Raw genomic sequence first — 21,318 nt, forward strand, 5'->3', positions numbered from 1 at the left:
CCCGTCAAAAAAAAAGTTTGAAGTAACATGGAACAAATTCTCGTCATTGTAGTTTCACACGAATTATATTGATATAATTATTATTAAAAAATCTCCTAACCAAAAAATATATCTCTTTATTTTATTAACTTTAATACTTACATTTTATAATTATAATTTCTTTAATTTTCATCTTAATGATCTCTAAAATTGTAACTAAACACTACAAAAATGATAATATATAAAAATAAAAAATAAATTTTATTTTAATAATCACTAAAATTATATATAATACACTAAAATGATCATAATAAAAATATTTACTACTTCACTCATATTTTTATATAAATTTTGAATTACTTAGTTTTTCAATTCTTTTTAATTTTAAGTGAAAAATAATAGGTCATAAGATATTACATTACAGATAATTTTTAACAAAAATAACATTAATACTTTTTATTTATAAAAAATAAAATTATTATAAAATTTCTTATTTTATATTTGTCAAAATTGATTTTTATACGTAACATTTTAAAGCTTCTCAAATCAAATTGATATAATTATTATTTAAAAAATCTCTCAAACCAAAATACTTATATTAAATAATTGAAGTAGATAAAATATTAAAAAAATAATAGTTTAAAAATTGAACTAAAGATTAAGTGATAGTTTAAAATTTATATTAATTTTAAGCTTTAGTTTTATTAATTTATAAAAATTATAAAAGATAATAACACTAATATAATTAAAAATTAATTTAAATAATTCATTTCTATTAATATATTTTAATTATGAATTATTTGTATAACTTCTTTATTAATTCTCCCTTAAATGGTCATTGGTTGTCTATAAAACTATTTGTTTTTTGAAAATTTAATTCACACATAACTATATAAAAATTTTAATAATTTCTTTATCATTAATATATTTAAATTTAAATTATTTTTTATAAGTTTTCCGTCACTTTCTTCCTTAAATTGTTTTTGAATTGACTATTTTAAAAATTATCTGTATTCTAGAATTTAATTCTTACCATTTTTATTCTTATTATCTAAAAAATTTTGAAAAATTAATAAAATAAAAACTCATAAATATATTTACATTTTTTTATATGTTTTTAAATTATAAAATTTTTGTTTAATATATTTTGGCTTAAATGCAGTTTTGGTGTAACGAAATACTTTCGGGATGATCGACAAACCAACACGACTCTTTTCAGAGTGCTTTGACCTCACTCACACGCTTTCTGAGAAACTTCCCAGAAGGTCACCCATCCCAATACTACTCCAAGTCAAGCACGCTTAACTGTGGAGTTCTTATGGAATGAGCTACCGAAAAGAAGATGCATCTTGTTGGTATAGGTAGTACCCATCAATCCTTATAAGCTTTCCTTCAACCATGCAGTCCCATACCTGCACAGCCTCAGAATCCCTCTCATTCCGATGTGTCGACCACCATTGCCCACTTTGGCCTCAAGTGTTCCATGCGGTGCAACCACCCCTCGCTTTCTTCGGCCTCGGGTGTTACATGCCCACCAGCTTCCGCATGGTTCGTCCTCGAACCACATCGTACTGGGAGAGGTCTGGCTCTGATACCATTTGTAACGCCCCAGACTACTTTCGGGATGATCGACTGACCCCACAAACCAACACGACTCTTTTCAGCATGCTTTGACCTCACTCACACGCTTTCTGAGAAACTTCCCAGAAGGTCACCCATCCCAATACTACTCCAAGTCAAGCACGCTTAACTGTGGAGTTCTTATGGAATGAGCTACCGAAAAGAAGATGCATCTTGTTGGTATAGGTAGTACCCATCAATCCTTATAAGCTTTCCTTCAACCATGCAGTCCCATACCTGCACAGCCTCAGAATCCCTCTCATTCCGATGTGTCGACCACCATTGCCCACTTTGGCCTCAAGTGTTCCATGCGGTGCAACTACCCCTCGCTTTCTTCGGCCTCGGGTGTTACATTTGGCCCCCCAAATTTCTCAATTGCTTGATTTTGGTCCCTCATATTTTAATTGCTTGATTTTGGTCCCGAAGTTTTCTAATTGTTTTGATTTTGGCCCCCAAGTTTCAATTGCTTAATTTTGCTTCTTTAAGTTTGTCCCCCTTTTATATTTGATAGTCCCCTAATGACATGTAAATTAAATTTCACTTTTTTTGTTGTTTTTTCTCTCTCTCTCTCTTTTTTTTTCTTATCTACTATTCTTTTTTTCTTCTCTTTTTAATAGTTAAACTTTGAATTTAATATTTAAATTTTTTTAAACATTTCATTCAACTTATGCCTAATTAATTTTTTTTTTAAATTGACTATTACCTAATTAAAATAACAAACTCTTTGGACAACAACTCCCTCATATATAAGCATAAAGTCTCACAGTCTAGCAATCATATTAGTTATATAGAATTTCAATTTTTTATAAGGGATATTGCATGTTTGTCCGTATATTCTAAGTTGAATGGAATATTTAAAATTGTTAAAGTATTACATTCAAAAGTTTAACTATTAAAAAGAGAAGAAAAATAAAATTGTAGAGAGGGAGACATTTATTTTCTTTAACTATAAAACAATAATATTAATAATTCACTTATCATTAATATTTTTTTTAACTATAAATAATTTTTATCACTTCTTCGACCATGCTCCCCCTTTAATTTTCATTGGATTCATTGTTTATAAAACTCTTCATTTTTTTTTGAACAAAACAAACTCAACGACTTTCATTAATCAAAAGATGTTCAATACAAAGAGGAATCGAACTCAATAAACTATGTCGAGCCCAAGAATTGGTCACCCTTGCAAGGGAATGAGCAACCGAATTCGCTTGACGTTTGACAAACTTTACCTCAAAGTTTGAGTAGGAAAAACTCTTCATTTTTTTAAAAGCTTTAATTCTTACATATTCTTTAATTTTTATTTTAATGATCACTAAAATTATGATAATATATAAAAATTAATTTCAATTTAATGATGTTATTCCTTTAATTCTTATGTTTTTAATTCCATTTCTTTTAAGGTGAATTATTATATAGTTCAACTTTTAGTGTCTTTTAATGTGAAATATTCTACCTTTTTTTTCTTCTTTTCTCAATAAAAAAATAAGCAAAAAATTAAGATTAAAAAATATTATGACAAAGACTCTTATAAGTTTATTATAATTTTCATAGTTAAATTTTGATAATATATTCTAAAACTTATATTATTTGTACTCCATCAAAAAACATCATTAAAGTAAAAAAGAGGATAAAAAATATTTTATGAAAGATAAATATCTCTTCTATTTCTTAATTGACATTCACTTTTTTAATTGTCTTCTTTAATTGTTCATTAAATTGTCTGTTTCAAATTTCTTATTTTTGTAACTTTAATTCTCACCATTTTTATTTCATTTTTTTTAATCTTCATTTTAATAGTCATTAAAATTTTAACAAATAGACACTATCATGAAGATAATACATAAAAATTGAAAAAAGAAGTAAATACATGAATAGTTATTATATAAAAAAAAATAAAAACAAAAGGAATGAAGAAAGAATAAGTCATAAAAATGTTGATATAATGTCCCTCAATATTTAGTGAACTATATATATATATATATATATATATATATATATATATATATATATATATATATATATATATATATATATATATATATTGACAGCAAGAAACTAAACCATTTCATTAATAATAAGATTGTAAATACAAGTAGGTACATCGTTAAAAATATGAAGACTAGCAAGAGATGGAGCCGCCTTAACCAAAGCATGAGCAACCTCATTAGCTTGTCTTCTAATGAACTTAACCTGAAAGTTCCTAGTAGAGTGAGTCAGGACCTGCTAACAAACTCGAGTAATGGCGCCAAAATCTGAGTAGTTTGGCTTAGGAATAGTCACACTATCCACTACACTTTTAAAGTCTGACTCGAAAACCACATTATCATAGCCAAGGTCCAAAACCCAATTAATAGCAGCTAAGAGTCCAAGAGCTTCGCCGGTATCAACATCAGTAATAGGAGAAAACCATTTCGTCCGAGCTGTAATAAAAATACCCTCATCATTTCTGATACAGGCACCTATACCAACCTTGTTGCTAGAAAAAGATGCATCGATGTTGCATTTTAGCCAACCGGTGGGTGGCTTACACCACTTAGGATCAGTGACTGATTGATCTATATGAGAAGCTATGTTCCTGGCCTGTTGAGCGTCTCGCCAACCTGATGATAGATGCGAACCTCGCAAGCAGATATTATCTGGAGAATCCTCGATTTGATTCCAAAGGGCATTGTTTCTACTTTTCCAAATACTCCACAAGATAGTAGAAAAGACCGCCTGATTTTCATAAGTAGAGACCTGCAGAAAAGAAAATACAACAGAACTAAAATCTCCTCCGTTGTTGACTAACTACTGAATAGTTTGCCAAAGCCCCACTTTTTCCCAACAGACAATACTCTTAGGACATTGAAAATATAAATGATTATTATTCTCATAACCATTCCCACATATCACACAACTATCAGGACACCCGACACCTTTGTCAATGAGACGTGTTCTAGTAGGGACACAATTTCTACATAAGCGCCACAGGAAGTTCTTGACTCTTGGAGGGATCTTCATATTCCAAATTAAATCCCAATTTTTATTATTACACAGATGAGAGGTGTCTATGGCTTCGTTGACACAGTAACGATAGGCACTACGCACAGAAAAAATATCATTCTTCTCAAGATTCCAAAACACTCTATCCTCATGTACTGCTTCAAATAATGGAGTGTTTGCAATTTTCTGCGCAGCTTCACCACCTACTAACGGATAAATCAAATTCAACTTCCATTGTTTGCCGGTTGGGTTAATAAGATCCGAAACTTTGAGATTTTCCACCATCGGATTGTCGGGCCACAAATTAGTAACCGCAGAGCTGTCGTATAACCAGTTTTGATCCCAAACCGAGATGCACTCGCCCGTACCAATGCTCCATTTGTACCCTCCTCGCACCACAAATTTAGCACTCCAAATCCTACGCCAGACGTAACTCGGATTATGTCCAATCTCTGAATTAAGAAAATCACACTTAGGAAAGTATCTAGCCTTGTAAAGGCGCGAAACCAAGGTGTTAGGCTTAGTCATAAGGCTCTAAGCTTGTTTGCTTAACATGGCATAATTGAAAGCACTTAGATTTTTGAACCCCATACCACCAAATTTCTTAGGCATAGACAGTTTGTCCCATGATAACCAATGAATACCTCTTGAGTTATCTTTTGTATGACCCCACCAGAACGAGTTCAACATTTTTTAAATTTCATCAATCAAGGAGGAAGGAAGTAAGAAGATACTCATAATATATGTCGGAATAGATTGGAGAACAGATTTTATAAGTGTTTCCCTACCTGCTTGCGAGAGACTTCGACCACTCCAAGAGTTTATCTTCTTCCAAATTCTGTCTTTGATAAACTTGAAAGTAGTTTTCCTGTTTCTTCCTATCATAGAGGGGACTCCAAGATATTTTCCGGTACCTAATACTTGTTGAACTCCTAAGATACCAGCCAAGAGATTTCTAAGTCCACAATCAACATTTCTACTACAATAGAATTCAGACTTCTGGAAATTGATAGCTTGACCAGAGGCTTCTTCATAAGTGGTAAAAATAGTCTTCATCATATTTGCTTCGCTAATAGCTGCTCTGAAGAAAAGGAAACAATCGCCGGCAAAAAGTAAATGAGAGATAATGGGAGCATTCTTACAAATTTTAACACCATGAATATCTCCTCGCGCTTCTGCTTGTTTAATGAGGGCCGAGAGTCCTTCAGAGCACAAAATAAATAAATACGGAGACAAAGGGTCACCTTGCCTCAATCCCCGTCCCGGAACAATCGGACCCACCATATTACCATTCACACCCACAGAATAATCAACAGTTTCTACACAAAGCATAATCCACCCAATCTATTTCTGACAGAAACCCATAGTAGAAAGTACATCCTTAAGATAATCCCAATCAATTCTATCATAAGCTTTGCTGATATCAAGTTTAAGAGTTATGTCTCCAATCTTACCTTTAGTCTTTGCCTTCATATGATGCACCACCTCAATAGCTGCCATGGCATTGTCCAAAATAGATCTTCCCAGCACGAAAGCCGATTGGTTATCAGAAATACATTTGTCGAGGACTCGCTTAAGCCGATTAGCGAGAACTTTAGCTATGTTTTTATACAAGACATTACACAGCGCGATCGCTCTCTAATCTTTCATGGTGGTTTGGGTATCTCCTTTCGGAATAAGAGTGATATTTGTCGAATTGAGCTTATCAGGAAAAATACCTCTTTCCAGCCATAAGCAACTGGCATTGAAGATTTCGACCCCACATATATCCCAAAACCGATGGTAGAAGTCGGGATTAAAACCATCAGGACCCGGAATTTTATCCGCTTGCATAGAAAAAATATCCTCTTTAAATTCAGTAATAACAAACGGATTAGTCAACATATTGTTATCTTCAGTAGTAATGGATGTGTTAATAGCTTGAAGAGTTTGGTCCCGAGAACTTGGTTTTTTCTGAAATAAATCAATAAAGTAGTCATGAGCTAATTTACACATCCCTTCCGACGTTCTGATAACTTCCCCATCATCATTAGTGAGCGACCGAATTGTATTGATATTTTTTCTAGTAGAAGAAAAAATATGAAAGAAGCGAGTATTCAAATCATCTTCCTTATACCAATGCACTTTTGCTCTTTGTTTCCAGAATATATCATCTTTAACCAGAATAGAATTCAAGCGGCGTTTAAGAGCTGTAAAGTAATTAAAATTATCCCCTTCAACGTGCTGTCTAACAATATTAAGCTTTCTACTGATATTCTCAATATCAATTCTAGTCTTGTTGCTATTATTTTTACTCCAGTGAAGCAAACTATCCCCACAGGCTTCCAATTTCTTCATAATACTGTCATAATCTTCACCATGTCTAAGCCACTGTTCGTGAACAAAATCGCTGAAACCTGGTTCCATCAACCAAGCATTCTAGAATCTGAATCCGAGTCGTTACGTGAGCCGAAAGCGGATCACAGCAGAGAAAGATGGGGTAGTGATCAGAGGTTGTAGCCGGTAAGCTCTTCATCTTAGCATTCGGAAACAGCCCGCACCAAGCGTTGTTTGCCATAGCTCTGTCCAATTTTTCTTCAACTGCTCGCGCCGTACCTAGACTTTTGAACCACGTGAACACGTAGCCTTCCATTGGAATGTCTACCAAGCCAGCATCTTGAACCTCTTGTCTGAACCCGCTGATTAACCAATTTGGTCTTTCTACTCTACCTTTTTTTTCATCAGGCGACAATATATCGTTGAAATCTCCCAAGATACACCAAGGTGAATTAGAATAATCAACGAGATTGCGAATTAAATTCCAAGAAGTCCTCCTACGAGAATTTTCAAGGTGTCCATAATAACCAGTGAGTCTCCAATTGCCAACTCTTGAGTCATGAACAATAACATCAATATGATTGATAGAGTAACTCTGAATTGAACAAAAATTATAAAACTTCCATAAAATTGCCAGCCCACCACCTCTGCCTTCTCTATTAACAGTAAAACACGACTCAAAACCCAACGAATATTGTAATTCCTCAACTTTATTAGCATTACTTATTGTTTTAAACAGAAATAAAACATCCGGTTTATATCTTCGGATGAGGTACTTTAAGTTCGGAACTGTGCTCGGGCTACCTAAACCCCGACAGTTCCAGCTAATAACATTCATGGCTCTTGGCAGGCTTGATTAACAGTGCCTGCCATTACAAAATTGACATCGTTTCCAGCTTCAGCCTGCATGGTTGTGTCATTTCCAGCAGCTAAATTGAGTTTTCCAACATCATCACTACAGACTGTGTCTTCATTCACACATTTTGCCGCTTCGGGCTTTGTCGCGGTTGTTCCATTCTCCTCTATTCGGGACCTCTTCTTCACAGTTAAACCCACAGATATAAAGATTAAGGATAACTCCTTTTTCCTATTTATTTGTTTAATATTTTTATGGATGGATTATGTATCACGTCAATAAAAATTGTATCAAATATTAATACTATTTAGCTTTAAATTGTGTAAGATAAAATAATATTTGTCTACGTTTTTGTTCAGATGCAACACTTCATCCAAATTAGATATTCGAGATCTAAACGATTTTATGAGATATTAAGATGACCGACAAGTAAAGAATTGATGATAAAAGAAGAAAAATAGGATGGATATTAATAATTTTCATTATACTATACTATACTAAATTCATAGTATTGAACATGTTTATATTAAATTATTGAAAATATTTTTATTCACTTTTAAATTAATGGTATTGAACATGTGCTATTTATATTATGAAATTGCAATAAAAAACTTTTTACTCTAAAAGTACTATATTGTATAAGACTAAAAACTTATTTTAAAAGAAGAATTTGATACTTATTTTCAAATAATTATTTTATTTCGATAACATTTTATATTTAATTAAATAAAAAGGTAATGACAATTATAAAAATATTGAATCAATATTAGATTATTTAAAAAATTATTAATTAAAAAAATCTCACAGCTTTTTTTTTATAATATTCTATACATTCTTATATTATTATTAAATTTATAGAAGCCAAATTATGTTAACTTTTAGATTTCTAATTTTGAAATTCATAAGTGTATCTATTATGCTATTAAAGAGAAAGTTGACTCACTAATAGTATATATATATATATATATATATATATATATATATATATATATATATATATATATATATATATATATATATATATATATATATATATATATATATATATATATATATGAAATTGCAATAAAAAACTTTTTACTCTAAAAGTACTATATTGTATAAGACTAAAAACTTATTTTAAAAGAAGAATTTGATACTTATTTTCAAATAATTATTTTATTTCGATAACATTTTATATTTAATTAAATAAAAATGTAATGACAATTATAAAAATATTGAATCAATATTAGATTATTTAAAAAATTATTAATTAAAAAAATCTCACAGCTTTTTTTTATAATATTCTATACATTCTTATATTATTATTAAATTTATAGAAGCCAAATTATGTTAACTTTTAGATTTCTAATTTTGAAATTCATAAGTGTATCTATTATGCTATTAAAGAGAAAGTTGACTCACTAATAGCATATATATATATATATATATATATATATATATATATATATATATATATATATATATATATATATAAAATAAGGCTAAATTTTAGTTATTTGATGTGATTTTTAATTGAGCTATATATATATATATATATAATAATCAATTTTATTTACTCATTTTTTAAAAATATTTTTTAATTGAGCAACATTTTATTTTAATATTTAATACTCAAGTCATTTTTCTTTTTGAAAAAAATGATAGGTTTTAAGATTAATATTATTACATATTATTATAGATATAGATTATTTAGAAACACGTTTGTCTCTTAAAATTCTTTCACACATTTTTAACCATTACAATTGCAGTTTATAATAGACACTTTAATAATAATATTTTTTTACACATTATTTTACTAATTTACTCTATTAATAATAATATTTTTTTTACACATTATTTTACTAATTTACTCTATCCGTTTCAAAATGACTAGTGTTTAAGATTTGTGCATACTCATTAAGAAATGAAATAATATTGTCATAATACATTTCACTCTTACTAAATTAACCTTATTAATGTGTTGGAAGTAGTGCAAAGAGTAATAATTAAAGGATATAATTGAAAAATTAGTAATCGTTTCTACATTGAAAAACGAGAACGACTATCTTTTTGAAACAAATTTTATTTGTTAAAACGACATTCATTTTAAAACAGAGGAAGTAATAATTTTATTTTAAATTTAAATTTTATATTTGTTTAAATCAATTTACATTCTCATAGCATTGGAGAATTCTTGAGGTTGAATGAACTACAAATTATTAAAATTCATTTAAAATGAATAATTTTTTTATAATCACAATGAAAAATAATATACTAATCGTTATAATTTTTTCACAACAAATAAAAAATATATTTTTAAACTATATTGTTTTTTATTTTGCGTCTTAGACCATTTTTGGTGTCATTTGTCCTTTCTATTTTAATATCGTATACAATTATTATTATTTCTTTTATTTTAGCAACAACAAAGCCCTTGAACGTATAAATGTAAAATTAATTTAATCATAAAAAAATGTATATTTTTTTCAACCCATAATTTTTATTTCTATTTCTCAAACAAACAATAAAATAAATTTTTATAATTTGTTTGACACAAAGACGCGCATCGCGTGGGTCATAATCTAGTTAATAATAATAATAATAATAATAATAATAATAATAATAATAATAATAATAATAATAATAATAATAATAATAATAATAATAATAATAATAATAATGATAATTTCGCTCAAATATGATATTGACAAACCCAACCAAACCATCTAAACCTTACCACAAAAACCATTTAAAATTCATTTTCCTCACTCGCTCAACCTACGAAATCGAGAAAACTAGACCATATGCTTAATCACCCATTCAAGTCGGTCAATTATGCTCAATTGTTTTGAAAATGTCCACCCCTATTAAAGGGTGTGGATATCAACCAAACTAGTGTCTTACCCGTGCGTTCGCACGGGTACCCGTCGGTCTTGCGCATTGGGTTTTAGGGCACTTAAATAAAATAGGAAAAATGAATATGTATGGGTAAGTTCATATAATAAGGTAAAATAATTGAAATAGGTTAAAAATATATGTCGGGCCTTATAGTTGGTTAATATATGTAAGTTAATAGGACATTAAACTTTATTGGGCCTTAGATGGTTAGCCTTGGTGCAGATTACCTAATTTTATTGTTAGACCTAATAGGTTAATAGGCCCACAAAAGAATCCTATTATTGTTATTGTTACATAACGTTGGCATTTAAAATTAAAGAAACGTTGGACTTCATAACTCTTCAACGAGTTGGCAATCAAAGGTTGTGTCTTCTTAAGTCTGTGTTTGGCATTGTTGCTGTAAGAAACGCAGGGTTCGGTGATAAGTTTGAAGAACAACATGTCACAACCAAGAAGGCATCCTCTCCGAATGAGGTATGTGCATGTGTTACTGTTTATGTTGTTTGCAGAGTTTATTATAAGATATTCATCCATTTAGAGGTCGCAATGTTTTAATTCCAGTTCACCCGATCGGTTGGAGTTGCAAACACCATGGAAGCTGCTCACAGTTGAGAGGATACTGAGTGGGTAACATGAGAATGAGGATGTTATGGAGGAATGGAAGAAACAATATGAAAGATTGAATCGTGTCGAAGATGCTGGTAAAGTTTCTGTAGAGGCTGCCAGTGTTGTCGAAAATAAAGGGTAATCTTATAGTTTTATTTTTTTTGCATGTTACGATGGTAATATTGATAAATGTATGGTATTGTGTTAATTGTTGCTAATAGAATTTTTTTTAACCTCCACAAAATTGAATGTGTTTCCCAAATAATGTGTTACAACTTAGTTTAATGAATAGTTTGTATGTTATTGTGTTGAAGGAATGATGGAGATGGGATAGGAAGTTCTGTGGGATTATCAGATACTGCTGATTTGAATGAATACATAATGATCTCTTCGGATAGTGAGAGGTAGTTTTTTTATAAGTGATAGGGAATATATTATAGTTATAGGTATACTGATGTTGTTGTGTTGGCATTTTGCTGTAAATGTGGTGTTAATTTCAGGGAAATAAGTCCTATACAGGAGGAGCTGGAAGAAGCGTACTGGACTCGTGAAGTTCATGATGTAAAGAAGTTTTGCTCAAATGTTATGGTAAGCAGTGTTCAAAGTCTATAGTTGTTGGCACAATGGTGTTATACACAGAAGTAATGTAACTGATATTGTCTGTCAATGAGTGCAGCATATTCCTGCAGAAATAGTAGACAAATGTGGTCTTGCTGGAATGTCAGAGATTACCCTCAATGATGTGGACAAAGGGTACCCATATGAGTGCATTGTGAAGAAGAGGCCAAAGAAAAATGAAACATATTTGTATGGAGAATGGTTTGACTATGTAAGGGCAGCTGAATTGAAAGAAGGAGATAAAGTGCACTTTGTGATTTATTACCTGCCAGTGTTAGATATTATGGTAACAGTGGAGCGCAGTGGTGATCGTTGATAGAGCTGTTGGTTAGGCAATGTTTGTGGTGGATGTATAGGACAGTTTTTTGTCAGTTTGGTTTGTATACGAATTATCATTTTGTTTTTTATTGTAATGGTGGATGTGAACAAAGATTAACAATTATGGTACTATGTATGGTTTTAAATTAAATATTATCAGTTTTGGTTTTAAGTTTCATCGAATGTGCCAAATCTGCCATGGTTTTATATGCAAAATTGATTACCAATCTGTTTTTAAATTAAGTATTGCTTATTATAAGTAGTGAACAGGATTTCTATCAAAATTGATTTCAATAGGGTTCCTAATTTCATTATTGTTGGTATAAGTAGGGATACGGGTCCTGTAAATGGTAGGCTATTAAATCTAAATGGTGAACATACAACAATGGACTTATGAATAGTTGAAAATTCAATTTAATAGTATATGTTAAACAGTAGTATGGTAATATTAAATGGTTATAAAATAGTTGTAATGTGTTATATTATATTGGGATGTGAAAGATCAATTGGGTTATGGGCAGTTAATGTTTTTCGTGAGGAATATAAATAAAATGAAAACTGTTTTGAAGTGATGTAAATGCAAAGAAGACTAATTGAACAATTGCATTGAATTCTATTGGACGGTGGAAAAGTTGCAGGTATGTGAAGAGTCCATTTAAAGTGTTATATAAGTAAGGTGTAGGAAGTTTGAAAGCACTAAAAACTGAAGCAGTCATCATTACTCTGCAACCAATAGTGTAAGCTGCGAACTTCTGAAAAGATGGAAGGAAGAGTTGATCAAGCAATGAGAGGTAAAGGTAAACATATCATTTGAATGGTTGTTCTGTTACATTTTGAATTTAAAAGTTATATATGGTTGCATGCAGGTGAAGAAAACTCGGTGAACCAAATGGCTGTGGGGAAAGCTGTCACTTCTGATAACTCTGTGTATGTTTGAATTAGCTTACGTTGAGTATATGTTTTTATGCTTTAATTTAGAAGGTTTGATAACACATTTATTCATTGGCCATGTTGTTTGTTTGTATTATGTTTCAGATGCCATGAACCGGATGGTGAGGATGTTAGTTGCCATGCAGAGCAGCCTGCTAAGTTACCATATTGTATCTGGAAGAAAGATGTGGCCAATGGGAAGATGGCTCAGTCATGTCTTCTTGTAAGTTATTATTCGTTTTAAGCTTATTATCTTTCCCTATCAGTTAATGGGATAATCTAATGTTGTTTTATATTAATATTATAGAACAACATGTTAGTAATATATATTACTGTTGTTACTTGCATTACTAATATGTTGTTAGTAATATATATTACTGCTGTTACTTGCATTACTAATATGCTGTTAGTAATATATATTACCGCTGTTACAGATTTACCGAGATTAATGTTTAAAACTCAGACATTGTTAAAAACCTCTTTATACACAACATTTGTAGTTTTCCCCCTGAATTTCTTTTCTTCATCATGTATCAGTATTTTAATTCCCTTTTTTGTTGTTACTCTTGACAATGCGACATAAATCTGGCCATGTGTGAATACATCTCTTGGTAAGTACAAACCAACGTTATCCAATGACTGTACCTGTGATTTGTTGATTGTCATAGAATAGGAAACTATAATAGGGATCTGTCTCCTATTCAGTTTGAATGGCCATGGTGATTGGGATGGTGACATGTCCATTCGAGGTATGTAAACCAAATTTCCCAAACCTTTACCGCCCATTATTGAAGCCTCGAGTACATGGGCTGCCATCTTTGTTATACACAGCCTTGTGCCGTTACACAAACCTTCAGATTGATCTATATTTCTCATGAGCATTATAGGTGTCCCAACCTTTAGTTTTAAGTGATGGTTTGGCAAACCTGATGTTCGGAGGGAACTTAGAAATTCTGGCGTGAGGATATCAACTACTGCTGGGTCATGAATCTCAGACTTGTCAACTGAACTTGCGCTGTAGTAGTCACGAATCTCTCATGCATTGTTGACTGAACATAATTAGTAAAAGCATAAAATCCATTAATATAATCCATTAAATTATATATTTTTGTTGCTTGACCTGGCATTAAGTTAAGTATATGGTCATTGATCTGATCAACAATCTCCAGTGCAGAGGCCAGTATCGCTCGACTTTTAAGGTAATCAACACATTGGAAATTATTTATGAAATCAGGGTATGTGGTATTGACAATGGCCACAATTGGATCATCGAATTTTGTTATCAAAATATCAGGTGGTATCTTGATTTCGGCGGTGCCGTCATTAGGCTCAGATATTCGGCCCTCTCCTATTCTTAAAAGCCAATCTGAAAACTGTGCTATCTCATTTTTGTCAGTCTGTGTTGATCCTGTTCGTAGCCGCATGTTTCTTGTCAATGTTAATACCTCAACTGAATGCCATATGTAAGATGCATTTATGGCACAGTGTACAATATCGGAACGACTGCCTCTGGGGACGACAGGTAAAATCTGTCTGAAATCGCCACCGAAAACAACAACCTTTCCACCAAATACATCAGTTGAATTTTTGTTTGCACTCATAACATCTTTCAAAGTTCTGTCAAGCGATTCTATTGCATACTTATGCGCCATTGGTGCCTCACCCCATATTATAAGCTTTGTCTGTCGTAACATGTCTGCAACATCATCGTTGAATTCAACCTTGCAATTAGAATTGTCCATAGTTCGTACCGATATCCTGAACTTTGAATGTGCAGTTCTACCTCCTAGAAGTAACAATGATGCTATACCGCTAGTTGCAACAGTTAAACATATATCGTGTTTGGATCTTAAAGCTGCTGCGAGTGTTCTCCACATATATGTCTTTCCGGTACCACCATAACCATGAAGGAAGAAAACGGCAGGTTTCTGAGACTCCACAGCGTGGATGATTTTTTCATAAATACCTCTTTGTTCATCTAAGGAATATAATATTGAGGGTAGAATAGTGTTAAAATAATTGATTCATAGAATTTCAAAGCGTAAAATAAAATGAATTTAATTGACGCAATATAAACCTGTAAGAGCGGCAAACAAATTTTCAAATTCTGAGTTCATTGACGCTGTATCATAATTACGCTCATCATATATGAGCCTGTTTCCCAACTGTTCAAGAACATAAGCATCCGGATATGAAATAGGACTAAAATCCTTTAGTGTCCTTCTATTTGCTTGAAGTAGTTTCTCAATTTCTATTAAATTCAAATTTTGTAACTCTTCTTGTGTGAGGACCAATTCTGCATTGATATGAGAAATTGAGTTATAATACTGTTGGTTAGTCATCTGTAGGTTATTATTAAGAAATTGTTTTGTTTGCTATTTTATTATGTCTAACAAACCTGGATTTGCAGCCAATGCTCTTTGTGTATGTAAGACACCATCAAATAATAGGAGCCAAGTTTGTTCCCAAACATGTGCAGGGCGATTAACAGCACCAGACAAAAGCATGATAACAAACAGTTTTCGAAGAAAATGACCAGTCCCCTAATGACTTGCCTCCTTTATAGCAGCTATGTATTCTTTGTCGTCTTCAAGAAATCCCATTGCAAAGCATGCATCTCTGAATGTATCAAACTGGATGTTATCCACGGTCCTGATTTCCTCATAAGTTGTTGGTCCTTTTGCCACCGTCAGCATCATGCGTAGGTAAAACAGTTCACCAGTTGTTGGCGGAACCCATATGAGACGTCCAATGGTGAAGCCTTTTTTTCCGCGGTTTCCATTCTCTCTGTTTTTTGTGATAAACAAACTTTGAGACAAATTGACCATAAGTTAATGTTTGTGCCACCAGCCATGCAGTAAACATTGATTCAGTCACACTTGCAGTTTCCAGCACATTTTCCATGCGTGCATAATCTGTATAGTAGATAGGTTTCTCCCCAACCAAATGATAGAACATACGTTCCACAGCTGGTTTTCTGCCATGAATATTGTAAGAGTAAATGCGCCAGCATGCTTCACTGGGAGAGACATACCTGCAGTCGAGATATTGTTAGATTTCATCAACAAGTTGATTGCTATTTGTTGAAACTGCTGCTGTTATTCTGTCATAGCCTTTATTGATATATTTGAAAAGATATTTTATGGAAGTACTCTGATTACACCATTCCATGTTTATATGTGCCTGGTATTTCATAAGAAATCTGGTGTTATATGGAACCACATGTCTGTTGTCCAAGGTGATACCATTTTTTCAATAGTGAAGGTTTTTGATCTTCTCCTATACAGTGGATATCCCTCTGCATCAACAATAGTGTGTTCAATAAACTTTTTGGGATAGTATTTAGAACATCGTCCATTCTTCATACATTGTGAAGTCATGCGCGCAAGGCCACAGGGTCCATGCATCATATGTGCCTTAACCAATTTGTATAAATTGGGATGAACAGTCGGGTCGAGAATTTCAGCAGAAATGATGTTGTCTATGTTAGATGGTGTTGGGTATTTGCTCTGAGGGTGTAGGAATATCAAGATGTGAGCATGTGGCAATCCCCGCTTTTGGAATTCAATGGTGTACATATCTATTAAATTGAAAGTTAGTTTGATGTAATATTTTGGTACTACACAGACACATGATTGAAAAGTAGTATAATTAAATGAAACAACTTACATGCAATCACTTTTCCAACGACATGGTGTTTTGTAATATCATCCATGAGGGTATCAAACTTTATTTTGAAAACTTTTGAAATGATATCTGGCCTATCATGGGGTTGTAGGCCTGTTCCTGACAATGCTCTTTTAATTTCAGGCCAATTTGCGTTGCAGGTAAAAGTAACAAATAAATCAGGGAATTCCAATCGACTTGAAATGGTCATACCGTCAAAATATAGTTGATCCATATATCTCTTGCTACCAACAAATGTTGATGGCAGAACAACTCGTTTTCCTCGCTTTTGGTGTTCATTTCTTCTATCGCCATCAGTTTGAGTGGTCAAATTATTATATTTTCCCACTCTTAACTTCGATTGATTATCTCTCAACCAATTCAGTCGTTCGGATTCCATCATAGCATAGCCGTCGACTAAGAATTGTTGAAATAGGCGTCTTGAGTAAAGTAGTGTTTTTGCCTCTTTGTGACGTTGTTGTAACCGGTAAGAAAACCAATCCTTAATGCTTTGACGGTTTCTCCTAGTGACCTCAGTTTCATGGCGATATCTGTGCATTATATTTTTCCTGTAACCATCTTCCCCATAAGGAAATATAAGAGGATACTGATAAGCCAAATATGCTGGGTGAAACTCATCTATTCGTTGCAAACCACCATTGCGGCGCTGAATTAAGATGTCCCTTTTATCAGCAGAATCAATGTCTCCCACAATGAGTGCAGCCACTTCTGAGACAGTAGGTTTGTTGTAAACACGACCATCTTCGGATCTATCAGAAATAAGCTTGAGTTTTAAATCTGTGAAAGAATTTGTCCTTAAAACATCCCTTGCCATTCTAAAAGCTTTGGCATGAACATTGTGCTCATCTAACATCATCTTGAGCTTATTGACAACCGGGCGCTCGATGCCTTTGTTGTCCCTGTGTATTTTTCGCAGTCATGAATAAATAGTTTAACAAAATATTTTTTTAAAACAATTGTGTAATTATGTCTGAGCAAGCTTACTTGAAACATTTTATTTTGTGTTCAACTTCATTGTCCGTGTCATAGATGTATAATTGAGCATATTACGGAGCTTGCCCGGTTTCTGGCAGTAGTGTACCAATTCGATGACAGGTCTGACCTTGCAGTCTCAAAGTAGGGGGTCCTCCTCTTTTAGAGTATGTTGTGTCGAACTTCATTCCAGGGGAGGTGAAGGAGAACATTGCGTTGTATGTTCGTATGTTAGCCTGGTAGTTTTTACTATCTGAATATGTTTTATTAAATAGAAGATCTTGCAACACCTGTGGAGGTTGTTCAAGGAACGGGAGAACAATTTTTCCTCCACGGCAGCAACGATGAAAGCGAGGAGTTGCTGTAATTTTGTGTCTATTCACTTTTTCTTGGTACCACATACATGCTTGGCAGTGTGCGCATTCATAATTTTGGTCGCCAATATCGTAATATTCTGAAAGAAGAAAGCACAATACTGAATATGTCTATTAACAGAGGAAGTGTACATCATTTGGTTATCAGTGTATGATATGGATATACCTTGAAGATGGGCCTCCTGTAATTGTGCCGGGACTGAATCCTCGTCAGAGTCGGAACTATTAGAAGAATTTAAATTATTGTCAGAGTTGGAGTCATCATTGTCTTGATAATGAGATCCAACTGACATATTATGATTTGAGGTAGATGCATGATCCATGTTCTGACTTGACATATTATGATTTGAAGTAGATGCATGATCCATGTTCTGACTTTGACTAACAATGTTGTTTGTATTTTGAACCCTACTAACTTCAGTATTGAACAAATTTCTCAATCTTTTTCTGTTATCCAAGATTATCTTCCTTCTCTTTCTAGCCATAGCCGTTTCAATAGTGGTTTCATATGTTGCAGAGGATGTAAAATTATGATTTAAATGGGAAGTGAGGTTGCTTGATCTGACACGGTTTCGATAATCCCTCTTCGCTTTGAGAATAAGTTTTCTCCTCTTTCTTGCAATGGATGTTTGAGGACCAGTGTTTTTAACAACATCTGTTACCATCACAAACACAAAAGTAGGATGAATAATACAAATAAGATTGATTTGTATAGATTTATGCACACAATATGAGATGTATAACATGCTACTTCATGGCTTTGAATACTAAAAGTTTACAGTTTCTAATTGAAGGGGCATTGGTGGGTTAAAATGTCATGAATGCAGTGTTGATTTTAATTTTTCTTTCATACTTGAATATATATGAAGTTGGAACTAAATATGAATAGAATGATAGTTATAGATTTAAATTATCAATTATCCCTCCCTTATAACTGTTGTGTGTGTTAAATGTATTTAATTTAATCTATACAGGTTATTTATAATATTTTATTTGATGGATGTGTTACTATTTTAAAAAGACTTTAAGTAAAAACTAATATTATAAGTAAATAGAAACTGAACAGTTAACCCACTCTCTGCATGTACCAAGTACTTGTTTCCTCTTGCACTGAATAGAAGTTTAGCATTGCAACTGCTTGCCGGTTAGGGTTTTCGACAATGGCATCTTCACACGGTGGTCCTTCTGTGCGGATTCCCTCTGATGATGAAAATGATTTCAGGTATGAGCAGTTAATTTTATTTCACCTTTGCTTTGCCGTACAAAATAGGGTATATTGATATACAAAATATGGTAGTGTGGTAATAACAGTTAACAACATTTAGTGATGGGTGTAGTATCAATATAGTTTAATGTTGTATTATGTGTGATATTTGTCAAGAAATCAAATGCGACTGAATGACTATTGTGGTTTTTTATTGTTGGATTATATAGTTAGTTTTTGTTTTATCCAGTTTGTGTATAGCCCGTGGTTGCTTGGTATATAACTATTGCTTAGTAAAGAATGCTTCATATGCGGTTCGTTTTTAATCCATATTTGATGTTGGAACAGTAATGATCAGGCAATGGAAATCATAGAAGAATTGGTAAAGGAAACAGGGTACGATCCTAAGGTGGAAAGAAAACGCAGGAATAAACAGCGCAATGTCACCCCTGGTCGTGTTGTGTCGAATGTTGATGTTGGCACACAAAATAGCGCAAGTGTTAAAAGCAATCCCAATGCAAGACCTATAAAGGTAAAAGAGGAATCAACAGACATTGACACAAATGAAATCAAAGTTTCAGAAGTTGGTGAAGCAAGTGGATCAAAAGAGGGTAAGAAACAAAAGGGTAAAGTGGTGAAAAAAGAAAAGGTGGGTACAGACATTACTGTAGACAGTTCTACAGGTGCTCAAATTTTTTTCTGGAACACCCATGTTACAAATGCTAAATCTACACAGCAGAATGTAATGGTAAGGAGATATTTGAATATGAGCATCATGTTATTGAAAATGTAAATAATATATAATGTTAATAGTTTCTTTATTTCCTGTATGCAGCATTTCCCTAAGGAAATCGCCAAAAGATGCCTCCGTCGCTTTCAAGATGAAATTAACCTGCTGGATGTGAGGACGAAGAACATTGTTACCTGTCAGGTTCACAAAGCTAACAGAAAGGGAATACCCCAGCCATATGAAAAGTACATGGCCCTGGGATGGTACGAATTTGCCAAATCTCTTAACCTGCGTAATGGGGATACAATAGCGTGGAGTATGCTGCGATTCTCTCCGTATATCTATGTGAAGGTTGAAAGACAATGAAGAAACTGCTGCTATCAGCTAACCCTGTACTATACCTGAATTTTAATGGTTATATTATATGTTGGGAATGTTATTTTGGTACATTGTGTTTTATATATTCTGCTACATGTTATTTTGTAAGCACCTTATCCAAAATGGGAACACAGTAATATTGTGACTATTTGAAGATCTAATGTATAATCGTTTTCGGGACAAATTTTTGAAGTTCTCCTATTATATTCTATTAATCCGCTTTGATATGCTGTTAGTTAAAATGAAATCTGTCCCATAATATCGTATCAACATTATACTAAGATCAGTCATAAAATTATTTATTGATAGTTAACATAGTCAAATGTTAAAAGTTTTGGTGTTTCTTTGTGAGGCACAATCAATGTTTCAGTTTACAATGTAATGACAGAAAGCTTAGGTTTTGCAAATCCAAACAAACCGTTCTTTGCGACATCATTATTGTAACTACATGCAGTAGAATATTCATTAGTATATCACGGTCAACTTCGGATCGATATTGTAAAGTTTATATTGTCGAAATAATAAAAAAGCAGCGCCCCGTTATAAGAGGTACAGTTAAAATGGAATGTTCGATATATGTTCAAAAAGAATCAAAATAATTAATAATAGTATATATAATATGTAGTTGAATTTGAATCATTTGAATATAATAAGACACACAAACCATAGATAATTCTTAAATCAAAATGAACATAACAGAAGCACATAGCCAGTATTCATGCACTAATTATTACAGAAAACAAAATCACACACATGATTAAAAGCAAAGGAAACTAACATCCAGTTTTTATAACAAACACCTAAGCGAAACACACACGAAATAACAATAGATCTAATCAATCTTCTCCATTTTAATTATCTTCTT

The 21,318-nt window shown here is 32.5% G+C and overlaps 1 protein-coding gene across 1 annotated transcript; it reads right to left on the bottom strand.

Moving 5' to 3' along the window:
* Positions 1-15,651: 15,651 nt before the first annotated feature.
* LOC131651964 (uncharacterized) lies at positions 15,652-18,806 on the bottom strand. Its single transcript, XM_058921713.1, has 6 exons — positions 18,308-18,806; positions 17,846-18,221; positions 16,778-17,694; positions 16,394-16,688; positions 15,972-16,142; positions 15,652-15,895 (listed from the first exon to the last, which is right to left on the bottom strand). Exons 1-6 carry the CDS (start codon positions 18,804-18,806, stop codon positions 15,652-15,654), a joined length of 2,502 nt encoding a protein of 833 aa, XP_058777696.1.
* Between the last annotated feature and the right edge of the window lie 2,512 nt (positions 18,807-21,318).

Source organism: Vicia villosa, linkage group LG1 (assembly GCF_029867415.1).
Source record: "Vicia villosa cultivar HV-30 ecotype Madison, WI linkage group LG1, Vvil1.0, whole genome shotgun sequence".
Classification (NCBI taxonomy): Eukaryota; Viridiplantae; Streptophyta; class Magnoliopsida; order Fabales; family Fabaceae; genus Vicia; species Vicia villosa.

Bases quoted from the DNA above. Each gene is read 5' to 3' on its own strand.
- LOC131651964 (XM_058921713.1), bottom strand. From the start codon at position 18,806: ATGGTAACAGATGTTGTTAAAAACACTGGTCCTCAAACATCCATTGCA. The intron at 16,689-16,777 runs GTAAGTTGTTTC...TCAATTTAATAG, and splicing joins CGTTGGAAAAGTGATTGCAT to ATATGTACACCATTGAATTC. The intron at 15,896-15,971 runs GTTTACTGCATG...CACAAAAAACAG, and splicing joins GCAAGTGTGACTGAATCAAT to AGAGAATGGAAACCGCGGAA.